Genomic DNA, 21,023 nt, shown 5'->3' on the forward strand with positions numbered 1-21,023 from the left:
TCTGAGATACAAGTCAGACATTGTGTTAGTGAATCAAGAGAATCGGGGTCATCAGGTGCTATTGATAAATACAGCTGTGTGTCATCAGCATAGCTGTGGTAGCTCACGTTCTGCCCTGAGATAATCTGACCTAACAGAAGCATGTAGATTGAACCGCACCCTATGAAGTGTAAGCAAAAATATATCATTTAATGTCTGTGCCAAACACACTAAATAATCTTGTTCTGTTGACTGTGGCATTTGGGTTACCTGATTCACAAGCACATCCTCCTGTTACACTTGTGTTTGAATGATGGCCACCTTTTTACAGTTTGAATTTCACTCCATGGACACACAGCCCGTCTCACCAATATCAATCAGTGTGTAAATGTCTACTTACCTTCATCAGCTGAATACAATAAAAACACACTGCTTCTTTGAGCACAGACAGCTCAACCCAAACTCTGACTACTTCCTACTAGACTCCTACTAGTCCATTGTTCACAGCCAGCAGCCTTTTGAGTTAAGGTCAAACAGCAGTTAGTCACTTCCAGTCACCACTAAAGCAATGTTACCATGCCATCCTTCCTCCTGCCCCTTGTCAGACCTTTATCACCTCTCAACTAAAATACTGCAATTGACGTTTTAATGGTATTGCTCAATTACTGGCATGATGGGTGAGGAGACGAGGTGATCACCTCAATCAGCTATTTGGTAAGTGTGGCATTTTCATACAGCAGCATTTTTTTACATTATGAAATAGCAACACAAAACATGTGAGTTATTTATGAGTCTGTTTTTGATAGGTTTTCCCTCCTACTGACACTTTCTTCCATTGACCAGTCCCTCAACACCATCTCCACTTCATCAACAACAATTCCTAACACTTCAATTGGAATGGCCAGTGATGGGCCAGCAGGACTTTCCCTAACTGAAGACCAAGAGGAGGCTACACACAGGGTAAACACCAGAACCAGATGAAGCTTAGTTGTTGAGTTCTTAAGGCCTGTGTTGACCGACTCTGCGGGGTCCTCTGTCTCCTGTTGAGTCTGTCCCCAAGGCTACAGAAAATGCCACTGCTGTGGAAAACATTCTGCAATGTTTCTGTTCCAAAGCAGGCAGGTGTCTCTTCACCTAATGACCACAGACCAGTGTCACTTACATCTAGCATCACAAAGGCCTTTGAGAGACTGGTTCTGGACTACATGACTGCTCTTGTGGTAGACCTTCTGGACCCATTACAGTTGTCCTATCAGACAAAAATTGGAGTAGAGGATGCAATTATCTACCTGATCCACGAGGCTGGACAAAGCTGAGGAATATGTTTCTGATTTCTTAAATGCCTTCACTGCCATCCAGCCAACCCTGTTAAGGGGTAAACTCAGAGATATGCAGGTGGATGAGCCTGTGTTGTCCTGGATAATGGACTACCTATCATCTATAATTTACATGCTTTTTCATTGAAGGATTAATTATGCATTTATATTCAAATAACGTAATGAGTTCTCTATTCACTCGAAGTTATAACAATTGTGAGGAGACATTCAGCCTTGCAAAGCTCACACTTTTCAAGAGATGCTCAAGGATATTTTATGACCACAGAGAATCGGGACCTCGGTTTTATGGCTCATCTGAGAGATAGTGCCAGTTTTACAGCACAATGTCCCTGACACTGCACTGGGGCATTGAGATCCACACACAGACCACAGGATAAGCTTCCCCTGCGGGCCTCACCAACACCTCTTCCAGCAGCAACCCAAGCTTTCCTGGCTGGTCTTTCATCCAAGTGCCCAAACATGCTTAGCATCAGCAGGATTACCTGCTCTGAAGTGCATGCGGGACATATCACAGGTATAATCTCATCTTCTGGAGTAATCACACACAAAGCATTCTCTAATCACTCATAGGTGCTGGTTCTGTAAATCACGTTTTTTGAACTTAGACAAAAATGCTGTAATTAAAGAGGTAAAGAGCAAATCTAAAGCGGCCCACTCCCCACTGCCACATCCACCTCTGCAAGTGTCAATCCTGTAAATACAGTGCGTATTTCACATCCATCCTTCCATCCATTGATTGACCCCAATTCCTAATCTTCTATTTTAGCATATCTAATGGAATATTATGTTCATATTTCTACTTTGACAGTGTATTGTGTTGCACACATATGGAGTTTTGTATATACTGTAATGGATGACATGCATGGGCTGGTGTTCCACCCAGGATAGAACAGGAATCCAATACAGTGTAAGGACCAAGAGAGATAGCAACATAAGAGTATCTTTTTCCCTGATGTGCTAGGTGGCAGTATGTCTGAACTTTGATTCCCTGCAGGTTACTCACAGGGCATGCTGGGAATTGGAGTCCTAGAGTGCAGTCCTGTTGAGTTCCATGGGTGCCGCCAGGGAGTGGTGCAGACATTTATAATCCTTACTCTCTTAGACATCAGTCTGACCTGGAGGTGCGTCCTCTGGACAATGCCTTGGCACCGAAAGGATTCAATAAAAGATGGACGGTGCTGCTCTGCCTCATCCAGGCAAGATGGAGTCAGGAGTGGAGAACAGACAAAGGTTGTTTTGGAAGTGTGGAGGAAAATAAGTAAAATAGAAGAAGATTTTATTATATTGTGTGCTTACCAAGAAGCCTGTACAGAAAGGTATTTACATTTTATTTAAACTGTGATTTGTGTCTGTGAAGTTGTGTCTTGGGTTTGGGGTGCTGCAATGGCCCTTACAGATCACAATACATATTGTGGCACGTTTGTGGGGACACATATTGTAGATTTACAATTTATTGTATTAGCCAAAGTACTCTGCATTGCCCAGGTATGTTTGTAGAAAAAGTTAAGGAAAGAAAGCAAAGGTTTAAATGTTTTTAAATGGTGACCCTGTTTTTATTTTTGGCTTTCCCCTCCATTATCCACACTGGCTCTCTATCAACATCTGTGCTCTTGTGAGTTGAGAATTTGCTCTTTTGGGGTCTGATTAGATTCCAGAATTGCAGTACTGTATTGATGGGATATAACAATGAATTGTGTTCTGTCTGACTAGTCCTCTTAGTTCAAGGTGGACAGTTTGTAGAGCTTAAATTATGACGAAAAGCAGACAAAGAAGGAGAAAAACAACAACACTTTGATTCTCCTTTGTGGTACATTGTGCTTCCACTCTCAATCAGGCCTCACCCAACATCCCCCTGCAAAAACACACCATACTCCTCTTTATATTACAGGAGGTCGGGCAGCATATGATGTTACCCAGGTAAGTAAACAAAGGATTGATAAATAAGGACAGATGGCCCAAATGGTAACATGTTATTTGTGAATAAGATTGGTGTTTTCTCTTTAAGAGACAAATTCACCCACCTGTATAAATCGGCCTAGAAAAGGTCTGAAGCCAGTTGTGTGAGAAGTATCAACGGCTAACTGGGTGTTGTGGTGAGGAAGTAAAATCCAGGGGCCTCAAATGTTCACTTTTAAAGGGTAGATTAAAGGGGTTTCTTTTTTTATGGGATTTTGAAGTTTATTTTTAATGGTCAAGGTATTTTAACTAATTGTAAGTTTTGTTTTGTAGAATCAGTGAGGCTTGTATGTTTTCTTGACTCTTTTCACGATATTGTTAGATTTATTTGAAATGCATTATTGTTACACAGTCTGTTTTAAGATTTCGTTTTTCTTTGTTTTATTTTCATTTCAATAGTTTTTAGGAGTTTTGTGGGGTTTTATTGCACACTACAAATGACATTTAGTTCATTAATGAATTATCAAAAATCGCAAGCAGAGCCGCTGAATCAATAAAATAAATATGAGATGTTTATGGTTAGATAAAAATAAAATTGGTTACTTATCTTATATACAATATAATAGATAGCCTATTTTAATCAAAATATAATCACAAAATATGTTCAAAGTAGTGTAAAAATGATGGGAAAAGCGAAGACTTTTTTAAGGTTTTTTGACAGATTAATTTTTGTTTTGTGGTGTAGTAAAAGTTTTTACATGCAGAATATTTGAATTATTTATATAAAAAAGTCAATTAAATTAACATTATTATTAGGTTGATTTCATTCTATTAGCGCTACAAAATTGTTACAATAAGAATAATGCAAGATGAAAATATAGTTAATGACAAACAAATAATACTACGGATTTTTCCATGATAAAACTGTTGGCACACCAGAAACGTTCCGTTATATATATATGGCTGTTCGAGTCACAAAAACAGAATGAGTCCCAAAAATAGTTGGAATGCCAAACCGGCCAACTCTGTTTAATTTCAAAAGCAACAGGGGCGCGGTGGTGGTACTCAAAACATAAAGAATGCTGGCACTCACCTCCAGTTCGCCCTCTGGTGGTCGTTCCGAGTGTCAACTGGATTATAACATGCATTCAAGACCTCAAGATCACCCCCACCCTACGCAGAAGGTGGTGGTTTAGGGTTGATTTCAACCGACAGTATTTTTAGTCGATCAATGAGAAGCATGCGTACCAAGTCTCATGAAAATCGCTCCAGCCGTTCGGACGTGTTGCTGGAACATACATACATACACACATTGACTTTTATATATATAGATAGATCAAAGAAGTTCATTTGTATTTTCCTTTTAATGGAAGCCTTGACGAGTTGTATTGTTTGTCATAAATTGTAGTTATTATATTAAATGCCGGACTTGTGCTACGTAATGTTTAAGCTTGTAGTCATTTTGTCTGTTAGTCTGGCTTTTGCCGGCTGGGATGTTTCACTTTCTCTAAGCCAGCAGGTGGCACTAGTGAGCAAACTGTAGCACAAAATAAAACAAAACAAAATACTGGGGTCCCCAGGATGAACATTTTGGTTTCGAGAACAGACTGTCTTTTCCATATGGTCCTAGAGAACAACTGTGCAAAATTTGGTTCATATCGGTAACAAGCATATAGGATTGTACAGTAAATATTCACGTATTCTTACTGTATACACACTCATAAAATGAAGGTGCCAAAGCGGTTGTTCAGAGTGATGCCGCAGGGGAGCCACTGTTTGGTTCCTGAAAACACATGAAGGTTCCAGAAACAGCCTTTATTTATTTAGATCTGTAACAGTAATTAACCATGAATAGATGATAACAGATTTCTGAGATATCAATGGATCATAATTTTAAAATGATTCTCACTGCATATGTACAATTAAACAGACTAAGTTCAGTTTAATTAATCTGTTACTGTCCTGCTAGATAGGCTACCATATATTAAAGATTTCCGTTTGTTTTTCAACATATTAGGAAACTTTTCAAAGCACAAAGAACCAACTTCATATGCTAAGACCCCATCACAGAATGAAATGGTGCTTTGTCAAGCAATGGCTATATGAGGAACCACATAACCTAGTAAAGAACCATAAAGTGCCATTAAGGAACCAGCACACTGTAAAAAATTGCTGTGAATTTACAGCGAGTTTCCTACAGTATTTTCCTGTATTTTGTTTACACAGTAACATGCTGTAATATTTTAAAGAATGGCTGTACATCTACAGCAAGTAGCTGTTTTCAAAACTTAATACAGTAATATATCAAAAATACAGTAGTTAAGATACAGTAACATACTGGACAAGCAAGGCATTCTGGGATTGGTTTGAATGATGAAGTAAGAGCGGTGCAAGCTGAGCAGAGGTTTTGGTTCAGAAAACCACTTTAGAACTTTTAGAACTTCTCTTACGTCCTGTCAATTATGTTATAGCTTATAATTATTTATCTTTTTATCACTCCGCCTATTCAGTTCATTTATTTTTAATATTATTCGTTTTGTACTTTCCATTGTTGAGTGAAACCGGGAACAGCGTGTGAGGCGGGAGAATTGAAAGTTCCAGAAACAATTCATTACCGTTTTGACTTGGTGAGGCTCTGTCTCTTTTATTTTTTGTGCATTTTTTTTTTTTGTTAGTTATTTTTTTTGTCTATGTGAGTGAGTTCATTAGTTATTCATTTGACAGTCGTTTCACATCCTCAGCATTTGTGTTTGTATGTGTGTATAATTGCGTAACTTTATTAGTTAGTTTGTACTTAAAGTATCAAATAGCCTGTATAGCCAACACAACTATTTTGCCTTGCTTGTAGTGGAAAGCCATTTCGTCCAGTTAATGTTTAAACAATATCTTTATTTTTAAATTATCACAAAGGATTCTGCATATACGTTTTTGCTCAGTGTATCATTAGACCACATACATTCATTCTAAAGTAAAATGTCAGTTAGACATCCTGGCATTATAAAATAACAAATGTTACAGTGTGCTATCATTTTACATATAAGGACAAAGTGATTTTGCACAAAGTACACAAGTTCCAAACTCTTTTAACTCAGTAAACTTTAAAGTTAGTCAAAGCAGTTGTGGCAGCTTAGCTATTTGTTACCAGTAAGTGTCAGCTAAGGAAGCTGCTTAAAGCAATGAGTTATTGCATATTTTTCTGGCTTAAATAGATTAACCAACTGACCTAAAATGCTGCAGCGTCAATTTTGTGATCATGATTTTGAAACAATATTGCCGTTTTGTCCGCACATTAAAATTTATAGTTATGTTCCTGTTATTTTATAGATCATGTATCCATCTACCTTAGAAAAAATGAATCACGCAAGGAAAACTTTTCTCAGTACATTCCTATTAAGCAAACTTTAGAAGCACTGTTTTATTATTCAGGAAACAATATAAGGAAACAAAAGCTGAAATCAGAACAAAATATATTCTCTGATTTTTCCAATGGCAGATACATTTATGAGAACAGTGTGTTAATACTGATTCAGAATCGTTAGGTTTAATCTTATATCAAGTTGCCTTTGAAGTTGCCAATTGACTTGGATCAAAAAAGAAAAAAACCTGAGATTCTTGTTGTTTGTGTCATGCGTGCAATCCCGTTACTTTTCTGTAGGTCAAGAATTGAGCACATGCCGTTAGTTTAGTTGTGCAGGATTTTAAATACTTGGGTCAAGTGCCAGAGCAGGAGACAGTCTCAGCTCACACTACATTGGTGGATCTGTTGCAAATTTTAGTAGGAGTAGCAACTTGTGCAGATATTGTGACTGTCAAACATTCCAGTCAGGAAACACTTTACAAAAAGAACATGCATGTTGTTCTGGACAGAAATGACGAAGGTGTTGTATCTGGGAAAATTCAGTCGATTCTCATTCACAGCATTTCCAATGTACAGTACATGTTGTCACAAAGAAATAACTTTCTTGCAGACCAGGGAGTTCACTGATTGACATCACAAAATTTGGGTCACTTATGCATTAATCAAAATAATTTGCCTGCCTTGTGACTGTAATGGTTCTTCGTCATTCTTTTCCATTACTAGAATGATGTCTGAGTTACAAAAAGAGATTAAGCAAACCTTACTGTGAGGAATACCAAGCCTTCCTGACGAGCCACTCAATCAGTCAGTTGAGAAATGTGTAGGCTGAGGAGTAGAAGATTTAATGTACGTGACAGAAGAGGACTTCTTAAGAGTTCATACAACCTGTCCAGTGCCAAACTGTTCAGCTCCTGGAAAGATCATGGTAAGTCAGACAATAAGCTAATTATGTTGTGCACATTGTTTGTTATGACACTCTTGAACTGATATTTCATTACATTTTTCAGAATGAAGAAGCAGCATTTTGGTTCAGTAATTAGTTTGACCGAGGTCTCCTCAAAGTTCACCACAAATGAGCTCCTCAGGCTCCTCAGTAAGAAAATGGATGGACTCACGCTTCAAGCAGATGTGAGTTAAATATTTTTTGAAAATCATATACAGTAATCCCTCGCTATATCGCGCTTTGACTTTCGCGGTTTCACTCTATCGCGGATTTTAAATGTAAGCACATCTAAACATATATCACAGATTTTTCACTGGTTCGCCGCTTTCTGCGGACAATGGGTCTTTTAATTTAGGTTACATGCTTCCTCAGTTTGATTGCCCAGTTGATTTCATACAAGGGACGCTATTGGCGGATGGCTTAGAAGCTACCCAATCAGAGCATGTATTGCATATTAACTAAAACTCCTCAATGCTATAAGATATGCTTCCCGCGCTGTGCTTGTTTGCTTCTCTCTATCTTTCTCGCGCTCTCTGCCTGACGGAGGGGGTGTGAGCAGAGGGGCTGTTTGCACAGAGGACACGGACGCTCCTCTACAAAATGCCGCTTTATCGGTGCTTCTGTATACTTAAAAGCATGTATTGATTTTTTGATTGTTTGCTTTTCTTTGCGAGCTCTCTCTGACATTCTCTGCTCCTGACGATAAGATATGTTTGCTTTCTTTTAATTGTGAGAAAGAACTGCCATCTCTGTCTTGTCATGGAGCACAGTTTAAACGTTTGACTAAAGGGTGTTATTTCATGTCTAGAGGGCTCTAATAATGTTAACAGGGTGGGAGAGTTTATAAGGGCTTAAAATATATAAAAATAACTACACAAACATATGGTTTCTACTTCGCGGATTTTCACCTATCGCGGGGGGGTCTGGAACGCAACCCCCGCGATCGAGGAGGGATTACTGTATATGATTGCATGCGTGACTTATATGTTGTAATGTCTGCTTGAATGTTGTGTCATTTTTTTTTTTCTTTTACTTCAGGCATTTGCCACTTCAGCAGATGTCCAAGGAACACTCAACTTGCCTGACAGTCCTTGAATTATAATTCTTGGTATGTAGACATAATAGTGCAGATATCTAATTGTACCTGATAAAAGTTTCTCATGTTTCAGAGTATTCTTTAATGAATGTAATTTTGTAATTTTTATTTTCAGGTCAAACTCTAAGCAACCAGCAGTGGATGGTGAGCATTGAAGGTCACGTTGTATGTGAGGTAAAACAACTCAGCTTTGTCTGTGGCCGTACTGCTGTGTTTGCTTCATGTGTGGACACTTTTTCTTTGATGTCGTTTCTTGTGACTGAAGACAGAGAAAGCAAAATTAAAGTTAGAAATATTCTTTATTCATACACACCAGGCAAAGGTTAAATGATAGAGAAACACAGCCCTAGGACACTGCACTTCATCTGCACCGAGGGGCCCGTGTCCTCCATTTGTATAGGGCTTTAAGACTTTAGTTACATAAGCATTATCAAATAATCTAAGGGTGGAGTACATCTGTTGGGGCCTGATAAGTCCACACCCATTAGACGTCCCAAGAAGTAGCACTTGTTTTCATACACTGTAAGCATGCAGGGTCTGCAGGACTCCTACCACACACCCCATAGAACATGCTTTCTGTCACGTACATCAGATTTGTCAAGCACAAGTTATTGACCTGTATTTTTTATTTTTTCACACATGTTATAATTTCAACCTCCAATATAGGAAGATACTGCAAGCACCCTTGATTTTGTTCAAAGGTAAAACATTGGCTTATTTTCCATACATACATTTTCATTAAAACTGACTTACACTTCCATTAGACTTTATTACACACTGCCTGTAAAACGTTTGCACACTCCTCTTAGACGCACAGTAAGCTTATTCTCCTTCTCATACACACTATGACACACTATTAACTACCCTGACACACACCATGATATTTTTTCTATAAATTAAATCGGCTAAAAGTAAATATTGTCAAATTCAGTTATGTACTTGAATCTTTTTAAGAGAATGCAAATTGTTGAGAGTGCAGGAACTAAGGAACTGTTTTGAAGATGTGTTATAGGTTCACTTTCCCACATGAACCTGAAGAGGAACCATTGTAGTCATGACAAAGTGAATGATTTGTTTTATTTTATAAATAATTAAGTACATGTGTTTTTCTTTCTCTTTGACATTTAGATGATATATTGACATCAACCCTGAACAAATGTTCAAGGCCAATCAAGGAAAAGCAACATCCAAGAAGACTAGCCAAGTAGTCCATAACAAGAAGAACGCAGTAAACCCTCAGTTTTCCTGTCCACTTTGTAAGATAATGGATTTTGAACGGAATTCATCCAAGACCACTTTGTTCACTTTTAATTTTGACAGTTTAGGCAATTTTTGTCTAACATGGTGTTCTTATTCTATTTTAATGTGAAAGTCAACATTGGTGTTATACTTTTACATTTAGTATTGAATGCTGCACTATGTTTATTGCCAGTGTTTCCCACCTCTGTTGCAACCATTTGTGTTTTTCTGAAATAATGAAAGACTGCTACCAATTAAAAAAACTGGTAATGTAAAAAGCTAATCAAGACCATAAAAATAAATGTTTATTGGAATGTTTCAAATGAAAGAAGCATTATTTGTTTAAATTAATCTGTCAGTAAATATTTGAATATAATGTCCTTATCAATGCTGTAGTGACACTATAGAATGGTATTCACAGCATGACCAATGTAAAAATACAATACATAACTATAGAAAATACAGTTCTAACATTTTCTCATGTAATTTTACAGTAAAAATTTCCTTGTAATTTTAAAGTAAAATACTGGCAGTAGAGTTGCCAGCCACTTACTGTATGTTTACAGAGAAGCTGCTGTAATTAACATTTACAGTATAACACTGTAATTTCATAATACAGTATTGTACAATTATATTACAGTATCATACTGTATTATGAAATTACAGTGTAATACTGTAAATGGTAACTACAGCAGCTTCTCTGTAAACATACAGTAAGTGGCTGGCAACTCTGCTGCCAGTATTTTACTGTAAAATTACAACGAAAAATTTAACAGTGCATTTTTAGGAGTGTTGATGAGTAATGTGTGTATTTTAATTATTTTATTATTATTTATTATTATATATTTTACTATATATGATTTAATTTATTATTTTACTTAATGAATAAACGTTTTACCCTGTAATGAAGTCTCGAATAGACAACCTGACTACAACTGCTGGCAAGTAAAAAAGAATCACCCACCCATCCATCCATTGCTCACACCTGCTCAGTCCTGCATCAGGATCAAAAGTAAACTGAGAAGAAAAATAAAAATATTGGATCTGCTTTTTAAAATTATGACACCTGTTCCCATTTACTTCATTTGAGTAAGTACTTGTGTATGAAAGTGTGGAAATCTAATGTTTTCATCTTTTTGTAAATAATGATTTCATGCCTATGAAATCCGTTTGCTTTGTTTGAACATAAATGAGTTACTATGACATTTGAAAAAATAATATCATTGCATTAGAAACGGATACACGGAGATTTTCATTTAAATCAATGTAGTGTAGCTGCGTAATGGCATTTCCTTTTCCAAAACTCATTCTTCAAAGTTAAAAACGTTCATTTTGATTAAAATTAAATAAGGCATTTGAGTAGTGGCGATATACTCTAGAAATGATGTCTGTGTTTGGTGCTGAGGCATAAAGAAATGAAATTATTTAAAGCTGTTTACACATAAATTATACTTGTCAAGGTTACAGCCAATACATAAAGCCTTAAAACGGGCTAATTGTGAGTTGTCAATTTAAATTAGCTGTGTATTACACTGAGTATACCAGACCTGGACACGGTACAAGAGAAGCACAGACCAGATAAAATGAAAGGGTTAATTGATATTTAATAGAAAATCTGTTTTTAAAATGCACTATTTAGAATATTCCCCACACAACATAACAAGCAGCAGCCATCGGTCACTCGCTGTCGCAGAATCAACGGCCGCCTTTAATTGGCTGGCTGGGCTGAATTCTCTGCTACGTGTCCTACTTCCTGTATCCCGCGGCACAGCGGCTCTCTCGCTTCATTTCTCAACAGCCCTCTCGGCGCTCTCAACATACGGCCCAAAAACAACCGAAACCTTGACTTTACAGTTAATTAGTTTTTAAAGGTAAAACACAAGGATTCATCTGACGAAAAAAAGTTATGGAAAGAACAGGCAAGTAATCCCTATAAAATGTACTGACTTCTGGCATAAGTTTCACTTTCGATAAAACTCTGAAAAAGCGGAATTACGGAGCGTCACTGTCTATTGTTTTTTTCTATATTAGAATATTATTTGTGTAAATTGGAACGGGTAACAGAAAGATTATCGGAGCCCTATTGTTCTTTTCTTTTCTTTTTTTTTATTGGCATCAGGAGGAGGTCTAAACCTGTATACGTTTCATCATTTTATTACTTATTAATTTATCAATTAATTGCAAATTATTAATATCTTTATAGTACAGTTTTCTGTGCATTTTATTTTTGAACAAGTCATACTCAGTAAATGGTGTCCCGTCCTGAATCAATGCTGCCTTTATATGATTGTGCGCGGTCCGACCCTGTTGAAACTTTATATAATTGTGTCGGTCGAAGCCCGTTTGGGAGCGGACGGACTTCGCCCCTTGTTGTCTGTAGCGGGTAATCTGTACTTTTTTATTGGTCTTGAAGGTGGATGAGTTTAAATACTTGTGATCAACAGAACAATGTGGATTGTGGAAGAGAGGTGAAAAAGAGAGTGCAGGCAGGGTGGAATGTGTGAAGAAGAGTGTCACGAGTGATTTGTGACAGACGGGTATCAGCAAGAGTGAAAGGGAAGGTCTACAGGACGGTAGTGAGACCAGCTATGTTATATGGGCTGGAGACGGTGGCACTGACCAGAAAGCATGAGACAGAGGTAGAGGTGACAGAGTTAAAGATGCTAAGATTTGCACTGAGAGTCACACGAATGTATAGGATTAGAAATGAGGACATTAGAGGGTCAGCTCAAGTTGGACGATTGGGAGACAAAGTCAGAGAGGTGAGATTGCATTGACTTGGTCATGTGCAGAGGAGAGATGCTGAGTATATTGGAAAAATCATGTTACGGTAAGAGCTGCCAGGTAAGAGGAAAAGAGAAAGGCCTAAGCGAAGGTTTATGGATGTGGTGAGAGAGGACATGCAGGTGATGGGGGTAACAGAACAAGATGCAGAGGACAGAAAGATATGGAAGAAGATAATCCACTGTGGCAACCTCTAACAGGTGCAACCGACAAAAGAAGAAGAAATCTTCGACAACATGTACGGTGTCCCAGTCGATGTCTGCAATGCAACTTTCACTTTCATAAACTGCGCCCTTGGTCGACCTTGTCCCCCTCGGTATCCATAATAGTTTAATAAATGGCGACCCTCATGCTCTTGTTCTTTAATGACACTTTATGGTTCTTTACTGGGCATTGTGGTTCCTCACAGAAGCATTACTTGACAGAGCACCATTTCATTCAATGGGTCTTTGCATATGAAGTTGTTTCTTTGTGCTTTGAAAAACTCCCTAATATGCAGAAAATGCTGAAATCTTTTATGTTTGGTAGGCTTTATGGTGTAACACTAACAGATTAAGAAAACTGTAGACTTGACCTCTGTTATTGCATGCAGCAGGTGTCCTTTTAAAATCAGGAACCCATTGGCATTTCACAAATCTGTTACCATCTTTTCATGATTATTTACTGTATGGGGCCAGTTACAGATCTAAATACAGTACATAAAAGGTTCTTCCTGGATCATTCATGTAAATGAATGGTTCCTCTATGGCTTCCCTCTGAAGAACCACATTGGCCCCTTTATTTCTAAGAGTGTTGTCTTTGTCACCTAATGGATTGACCGGCTCTGCACACTGTAACATCCCAGGTAAGCCCATTTGGTACCCATCTAATTGTACATCCAAGGGTCATTTGGAGCCCATATGGGTTTGTATACAGTTACTGATTTAACTGAGCACACAGGATTGAATCTACAGAATAGGAAACTTTAACTTAAATTACTTTGTAGGTATACAGTTTGGTAAACTTTATATGACATTTTAAGGCAAAAGTTAAATGTAAAAAATGATTTGATGTTCTTTTAATAGAGTCTTGGTTTCAGTGTGCGGACGTTGAAGCTTTGTACTTTAAACCCTAAGACTGTGGGATCAAATCCCACTTCTGACACCATCTGACTATGACAATGTCACTTCACCAGCTTGTGCTTCAATTAGAAGAACATGAGAAATGTATCCACCTTATCTCAAATGTCGTAAGTCAACTTGGATAAAGCTGTCAGCCAAATACATATAAGATAATAAATTTTGCGTTATTTTTAATTATTTTTTTCAAGCTTAAGTGCATGTTATCTACTCCAGGGGTTCCCTCGGGGACCACCAAACTGTCCAGGTTTTTGCTCACTCCCAGCACACCTGTACCAGGCAGGGGCAGATTTACTATGAAACTAATAAAGCTTAAACTTCAGGACCCCCTAATCCTGGAGGGGCCTACCTAAGCAGCTTTAGTCCAAATTGTTTCAAAATGTTGTGAGTCTACTGTATGAGAAGGGTTTTTTTTAAAATAATAATATTATAGTGTAATTCAATACAAAATAATGGTTAAAGGGTGGCACGGTGGTGCAGTGGGCAGCGCTGCTGCCTCACAGTTAGGATACCTGGGTTCACTTCCCGGGTCCTCCCTGCATGGAGTCTGCATGTTCTCCTCATGTCTGCATGAGTTTCCTCCCACAGTCGACATCATGCAGGTTAGGTGCATTGGCGATTCTAAATTGTCCCGTGTGTGGTTAAAATAAAATTAACTTGATTGTGTGTGTGGGTCCCAAAATGCACCACTGCAGTGGACTGGCACCCTGCTCAGGGTTTGTTTCCTGCCTTGCACCCTGTGTTGGCTGGGTTTGGCTCTAGCAGACCCTTGTGACCCTGTGTTAGGATATAGCGGGTTGGACAATGATGGACTGACTGACTGGGATACATTATTGCAAACACCATAACCCATTTCCGTGCTACAGGATGCTGGAGCTTATCCTAGAAACATTAGAAGCAATTTCTTTGGTGTCACCTAAGGCAATAAATTAAAAGTAGTCAGCATTGTTTCTCCAGATTTTCCTTACACTCCAAAAATATTATTTAAAATAATGTATGCAATAAGACTGTATTGGGTGACCTCCTGCCTCACGACTCAATGGGTTTAATTTTTTCTCTGCCATTGTCATTGAGGAGTATGCATGTTCTCCCTTTGTCTGTATATCCATTGTCTCAGGTACACTCTTAAAAACAGTAGTTCTTCAATGACACTTTATATGGGTCCTTGTAGGACCATTGTTTCAGAAGGAAGCACCTAATTCTGAGGAGGTTTCCTTACATATAGAATTGTTTTTGTTGCCTTTGAAAATATTTGTGATGCATGGGCTGAACAGAAATCTTTGAGTATGCAATAGGCTACCAAATAGGATAGTATCGGATCAAGAAAACCTGAACTTAGCCATGTTAGTGTATGCAGCCAGAGTACTTTTAGAATCGAGAACCCAGTGGTGTTTTTCAAATCTGTTATCATCTAGCTAGGATTGTTTTTGGAATCCTTCACATATCTAAATAAAAATTCTTCCTTGAACCTTCTTGGTGATGGATCGTTTAGGAACCAAAAATTGATACTCTATAATGCTGCTCTGAAAAAACACTCTGGCACCTTAATTTGTAAGAGTGTTTACCTGCCTCAGGGTGAGGTGCAAGTCAGTAGCCAACATGGGATGTTGTGCCAGTCTGTCACGAGTCACCTACTGGAGCAGATAGCCTGCTAGTGGTTTGGGACTGAGGGAGTAATAAGAGAGGCAGATGTAAAAAAATAATAAAAAGGTAGATTATTCCATGACAACTTATTTAAAAAAATACTCACAGTTCTCTCTGAAAATATTTACAGTGAAAAGTGTATGGTACTAAAAATCTGCAGTCCGGAGTCCAAACAGTTCTTGGTGAGAGAACGGTAAAACAAAAAAATTAGAACAAAGTGAAAAAAGGCTCTTACCCTAGCCTAGAGTAAAGGTGAGCAGCCTTAAATAAAATAAATCTCAGGAGCCTTTTTTTGGTTCACTGGTACCTTAAGCTGCTGCTTAACACCAACCAACTGCTGAGCCACCAGCTCCCTCTAAGTCACACTAACTCCATCTCTTAAGTCTCCATGATCGATTGAACCGACTCGCTGTTGTGGCCACAACCGTCCTTATGAAGACAATTCAATTCTCCAGTACGGCACGCTCTGCTTTCACACGTGGAAGACACCATTTCAGTCCTGCAGGGGGAATTGCACACCTCAAATAAAACCCAAAGCGTCAACAAACATAACATCAAACACAAATCACCTGATCACCATTGAACATAATGAGACATAATTCCATCTAACCTCGATGTTAAAAAGAAAAACGCAACAGTATGAATTCACTGATCAATAAACTAGACTTCCCTGTGGCTCTCATTCTGCACTCCCAACCGTCAGCGACTGCGCTCAGCCTCGGCATCAACTTTAAAACAGTGGCTGGTAAATCTGGAATAATACACGCAAGGTCCTTGGGTTGAAACTAACGGTGGAAAATCTTAAACCTTGTTAACTATCTTCTTTTACCCAGTAAATTATCTAACAGTTACTGTGTTTGTCACCACTCGTGCTAACGCTTATGGAGCATCTCGCTTGTCTCTTGTCAGGTTGTACTGTGCTGCGATGGCGTCTTGTTGAGTCTATAGCACAGGGGTCTCCAACTCCAGTCCCGGAGAGCTACTGTGGCTGCAGGTTTTCATTCTAACTCTTTTCTTAATTAGTGACCAGATTTTGCGGCTATTAACTATTTGCCTTAATTTTAATTGATATACAACTGAAGACTCAGGCCCCTTAATTATTTCCTTTTTTCCTTAGTTAGCAACCAAACAATATTAAGACACAAAATGTACCAACACATAAACAACAACCTGCGTCCATCACACAATAAACTGAAAATAAAGAAAGGTGAAGGCCTCAATAATGTTGATCTGCTCAAATCCACAAAACATTTTGACAGCGCTCTTAAAGAAAGTCAACAGTTTTGGAAATGTCTGCCATGGCAGATTGAGCACCATGGAATTAAATAACGGGTTTAATTAGCAACGAGAATTGGCTTCAAATTAAGAAACGGAATGAAGTGAAGTTGGTTGGAGTTTGAGGCCCCTACTTAGTTGGTCATCTGTTGGCTCACTTCACATCAAATTTATTTTTAGGTGCTGTTTAAGGAAAAAAGAATTGGGTCTTGTTCAGAAAGTAGATGCCATCTCCTTCTTGTTGTTTGTTTTAGACTGACCTACCCCTACTACTAACCCTGAACTTAAGGTTTATGGGGCTAAGGACAGGTACACCAGGGTCCCTAATCTTAAAAATTCAGAATAGGTGCCTAATCTTAAAATAGTGTAAGGGTGCCTAATCTTAAAAACAAGTGGTGTCCACTTTTGGCGAAGTGGCATCCGCTTTCTGAACAAGAACCAAAGAATCAATTCAGCAGTCAGAGTCTTCTGAAAAGTCAATTAAAATAAAAAAAAATTGTTCATTAGCAGCAAAAACTGGTCACTAATTAAGAAAAGAGTTAGAATGAAAACTTGCAGCCACAGTAGCTCTCCAGGACTGGAGTTGGAGACCCCTGCTATAGCGTCACACAGTCCATTGCAGAGCATATTCATATTTGTCAATTTAGAGCTAACTTACATGCAGGGGACATGAAGACTTCACAACACTGAACTGGTGTAGTATGTTTAAAAAATGGATGGATTTCATGGGTGTGTATATTACATTAACTGGCAGCTCCTTCCTATCGCTGTATCTGGATGGGTCTTCTTTCTGTTCATTCTTCCACGTTCCTGGTGGACTGATGACTCCCAAATTGCTTGTGTGTCTACAGTGAACTGGTTCCTGCCTTGAATTAGTGGATACTTGGACAGTCCACAACTTTTTATGCAGGTTCAGAAAAAAAGTATTGATGGTACAGTGACATGCTTTGTATTTTATTAGTGTCTTATTCTTGTTTCCATTGATAGGAGATGCAGAAGTTCCATCTATGGTGCAGCCTTCTGAGTTAAGACTGGTGCTTCTTGGGAAGACAGGAGTTGGCAAAAGTGCATCAGGAAACACCATCCTGGGAAGAAAAGAATTTCATTCGACTCTCAGCTCCCGCTCCATCACAAAAGAATGCGTAAAAGGAAAGGCCATTGTGGATGGCAGAAATGTCACCGTGGTTGACACCCCAGGCTTCTTTGACATTGAACTTACAGAAGAGGAAGTAAGAAAAGAGATTGTGAGGTGCATGGCTCTCTGCTCTCCTGGGCCACATGTCTTCTTGGTGGTGATTCCTGTTCGCAAATTCACTCAGGAAGAGAAGGCCGCTGTACAGAAGATCCAAGAGCTGCTGGCAGATAGCTCCCATCAATTTGCTTTGGTTCTTTTCACCCATCAAGATCATCTGGGAAAAAACAAAAGTATTGAGCAGTTCATTACAGAGAATGAACATCTGAAGGAGCTTGTGCAAAAATGTGGGAACAGGACCCATATCTTTAACAACAAGAACACAGCAGACAGCACTCAAGTGACTGAGCTTCTCAAAAAGATTGACAAGATGGTGACAGCCAACGGAGGACAATGCTACACAAACGATTTGTATCGGAAAGTTGAAGAGGAAATTCAGAGGACCCAGGAGGAGCTTCTCATGAAGGGAAATGAGCAGCTATGCAAAGAAAAGGAGGACATAAAGAGGGAAGAAGAAAATCTTCGGCAGAGGAAAAGAGTGCTTAAAGAAGAAAAGGAGAATTACACTTCCAAAGGTGGAAAAAGCTCTGGAGCTGAATGGCAAACACTACTGTTACGTACAGCAGTCCTGGATCAAGAAACAAAGGCACTGCTGGGGAAAACAGATTGTGTAAAGAAAAACACAGATCATTTGAAAAAACTGACGAGGGCCGAGGCAGAGAAGTCCACTAGCTGTTTAACGAAGATTCTGAATATGGTGGTTGCCGTACCAGCTGGACTCTTGCTAGGGGCAATGATGGGTGCAGCAGCAGCCCTGCTAAGTGTTCTTGGTTTAGTATATATGCCTGGTTCGAATATAATAATGAAAATAATGTCTAATAACGGACCGGTAGTGTTAGGAGGTGTCACTGGCACTGGTGCGGCTTTGGGAGGAGTGACTGGGGCAGTTGTTGGTATAAAAGCTGCTCTGGATGCAGATGGTCCAGGGGAAGCAGTAAAAGCCACCTGTGCCAACCTCTCCAATTTAGCAATTGATGTAGGAGAAAAAGTGTCGGAAGGAGTAAACAGGTTAATGGGGCAAAAGGGTTCAAAAATGGCATTCGATAAACGGTAACAAGTTTAGTAGTTTTGTGCTTAATCGTATTCAGAAGTGAAAATAAATAAAATATCAGACATTATGATATATTGTTATTTTTAATAAAAGGAAACATACTGAATATTATAGGAAGAATCTGTAAGTGCCAACTTATGGGACACAGGAGCAGTTATGTTTCATTTCCTCTTACTTGAAATAAATTCAATGATAAATGTATATAGTTTTGGTCCAATATCCAAGCAAGAATTTCATTTTACTCTGTACACAGAGCAACCCTACTAATACTACTGATTCTTTTATTTTTTAAATGTCAAAATATTAAATAAAAAGTCATTTTAATCAGCAACGTCCATTGAGTGCTCTTCATCTTTATTTTCCTTCCATCATCACCAACATCTCCAAGTGTTTTTTTTTTTTTTTGCCTTACAAACTGCTGTTGCTCAGGTAGTCCATGATCGACAACAACAAATTGACAAACAACACAGGAGCTACTGTAGCTGGCAGCCACTGATGGCAGCACCTGAACTATCATTAAAATAATGAACATCCAACCGTAAGTATTTTGGGGTTAATATTGACTCTCAGTCCACCCTGAATAATTTGGGTGTGTGCATAATCATACCTAGCAGTAGACCAATCTTGGATAGTAAGTTGTCTATTTTGGCCTAGCACTACTTGGATGGCCTCCAGCTCCCTGCTACGATGAAATAAATAAAACATGCATAGATGGCGTGCTCCTGACCTTTATAGATGGCATTAACTCTTTCTTCTTTCAGAATTTACCATCCCTTTGAGATAATCATCAAACCTCAAACAGTATGAATCTGTTTTAATATTGTAGGTAAGGTAGGTTTTCACTAAGAAGAATTAGGATGATGCTAATTTTCAGATGAAGAAAAGTATAAGCTCTTCTTTATTGGTTCTGTATTGAGATTTTGTTTTTTTTACAAAAAGCTTAACTCTGCAATGCCACCTCTTTCAATCACTTCCCTTGGAAGTACAGGGTGGGGAGTAATGATCTCCCACATTTTGAGGTAGAACTGTGTGAGCTGTAGTGGGGTTAAACAGGTGGGGTAGATCTCATTCGGCAGGTTAGGCTCTACCATCTTCAGTAGGGGAGAGTGGGGTAAGTTGAGCCATTTTTACTTAGGCTGTCCTCTAGGCAAGGGAAAGTGATATGTAAAGAAAACCAAAATGTCTACATCTTTTCAGGATGTTTCCCGTCAGTGGAAATGCTAAGAATGTACACATGTTTTTTTTTTAAGACAGGTCACACTGCATTTTGCTTTGCCTTCTTCTGACTATACAGTGTGTCCCTCCTGAGATGTAATAAAATATGTTTCTCTCTAATTTCAAAAGCATTGCTTTGTATTTACACCCTGGCTTATGTAGTCTGGCTGCTGATCTTCTACAATGTATAATTGGCTGGGGCTGAGGTAGAAATTCTATTAGGTGTCGTCTGTTTTTATTTATTAGTTTGTAATCCAGTTTAGCATTTCCAGACCTTGAGAAGCTCAAATACCATTAAACTATAAAACCAACACAAAATGCATACAAATAGCAAAATAATGAGCTATTTGGCTTGAAAAGATCTGAAGAAAAATGTTTAGATTCAGACCCCATTACTTTCTGCACATTTAATAGTATAGTAGATTTAATTTTAAATGGATAACTTTGGCATTTTTGCATATGAATCTACACTGTAATCCTGGGGTCCTCAATCGCGGTCCTGGAGGGCCATAGTGGCTGCAGGTTTTTGCTCCAACCCAATTGCTTAATAGGAAGCACGTATTGCTCAAGTAACACTTCTGCTTCATTTTAGTTGTCTCGCTTGTTAGGATTTTGAACCCTTATTGCTTATTTTAGTCTTAAACAGCAGTATTCTTGGTTTTTAACTGCTTCTAATTAATAACATCATGAAAATGACAAAAGAGACCAGCATTTCTCCATTTAGCTTGTTACCATTTACACCCGTGTGTATTTATCATGCACTATTGGGTTTAATTAAATACTTAGAAGGAAAGTGAAGGACTGAGAATTACTCCTCCATTTTGGCCTTCAAATCA

At 38.5% G+C, this 21,023-nt stretch overlaps 1 protein-coding gene and 1 long non-coding RNA gene across 4 annotated transcripts in view; both read left to right on the forward strand.

Annotated features, from left to right (window-relative positions):
• Positions 1–19,303, forward strand: part of LOC120536401 — a 140,053-nt gene extending 120,750 nt beyond the window's left edge. The window contains exon 7 of the mRNA XM_039764724.1: positions 17,657–19,303. Within this exon, the coding sequence (XP_039620658.1) occupies positions 17,657–18,975 (1,319 nt within the window). The 3' untranslated portion in view covers positions 18,976–19,303. The remainder of the gene's footprint in view (positions 1–17,656) is intronic.
• Positions 2,143–10,362, forward strand: LOC120536878. Of its 3 annotated transcripts, none has more exons than XR_005635218.1 (6): positions 2,143–2,632; positions 7,294–7,495; positions 7,578–7,698; positions 8,552–8,621; positions 8,725–8,783; positions 9,738–10,362. It is a non-coding gene; the product is annotated as an uncharacterized LOC120536878 (long non-coding RNA). The 3 variants fall into 3 exon arrangements; XR_005635217.1 differs by lacking the exon at positions 2,143–2,632 and adding an exon at positions 5,243–5,839; XR_005635219.1 differs by lacking the exons at positions 2,143–2,632; positions 7,294–7,495; positions 7,578–7,698 and adding an exon at positions 8,120–8,151.
• Positions 19,304–21,023: the final 1,720 nt, after the last annotated feature.

Source organism: Polypterus senegalus, chromosome 10 (assembly GCF_016835505.1).
Source record: "Polypterus senegalus isolate Bchr_013 chromosome 10, ASM1683550v1, whole genome shotgun sequence".
NCBI lineage: Eukaryota > Metazoa > Chordata > Cladistia > Polypteriformes > Polypteridae > Polypterus > Polypterus senegalus.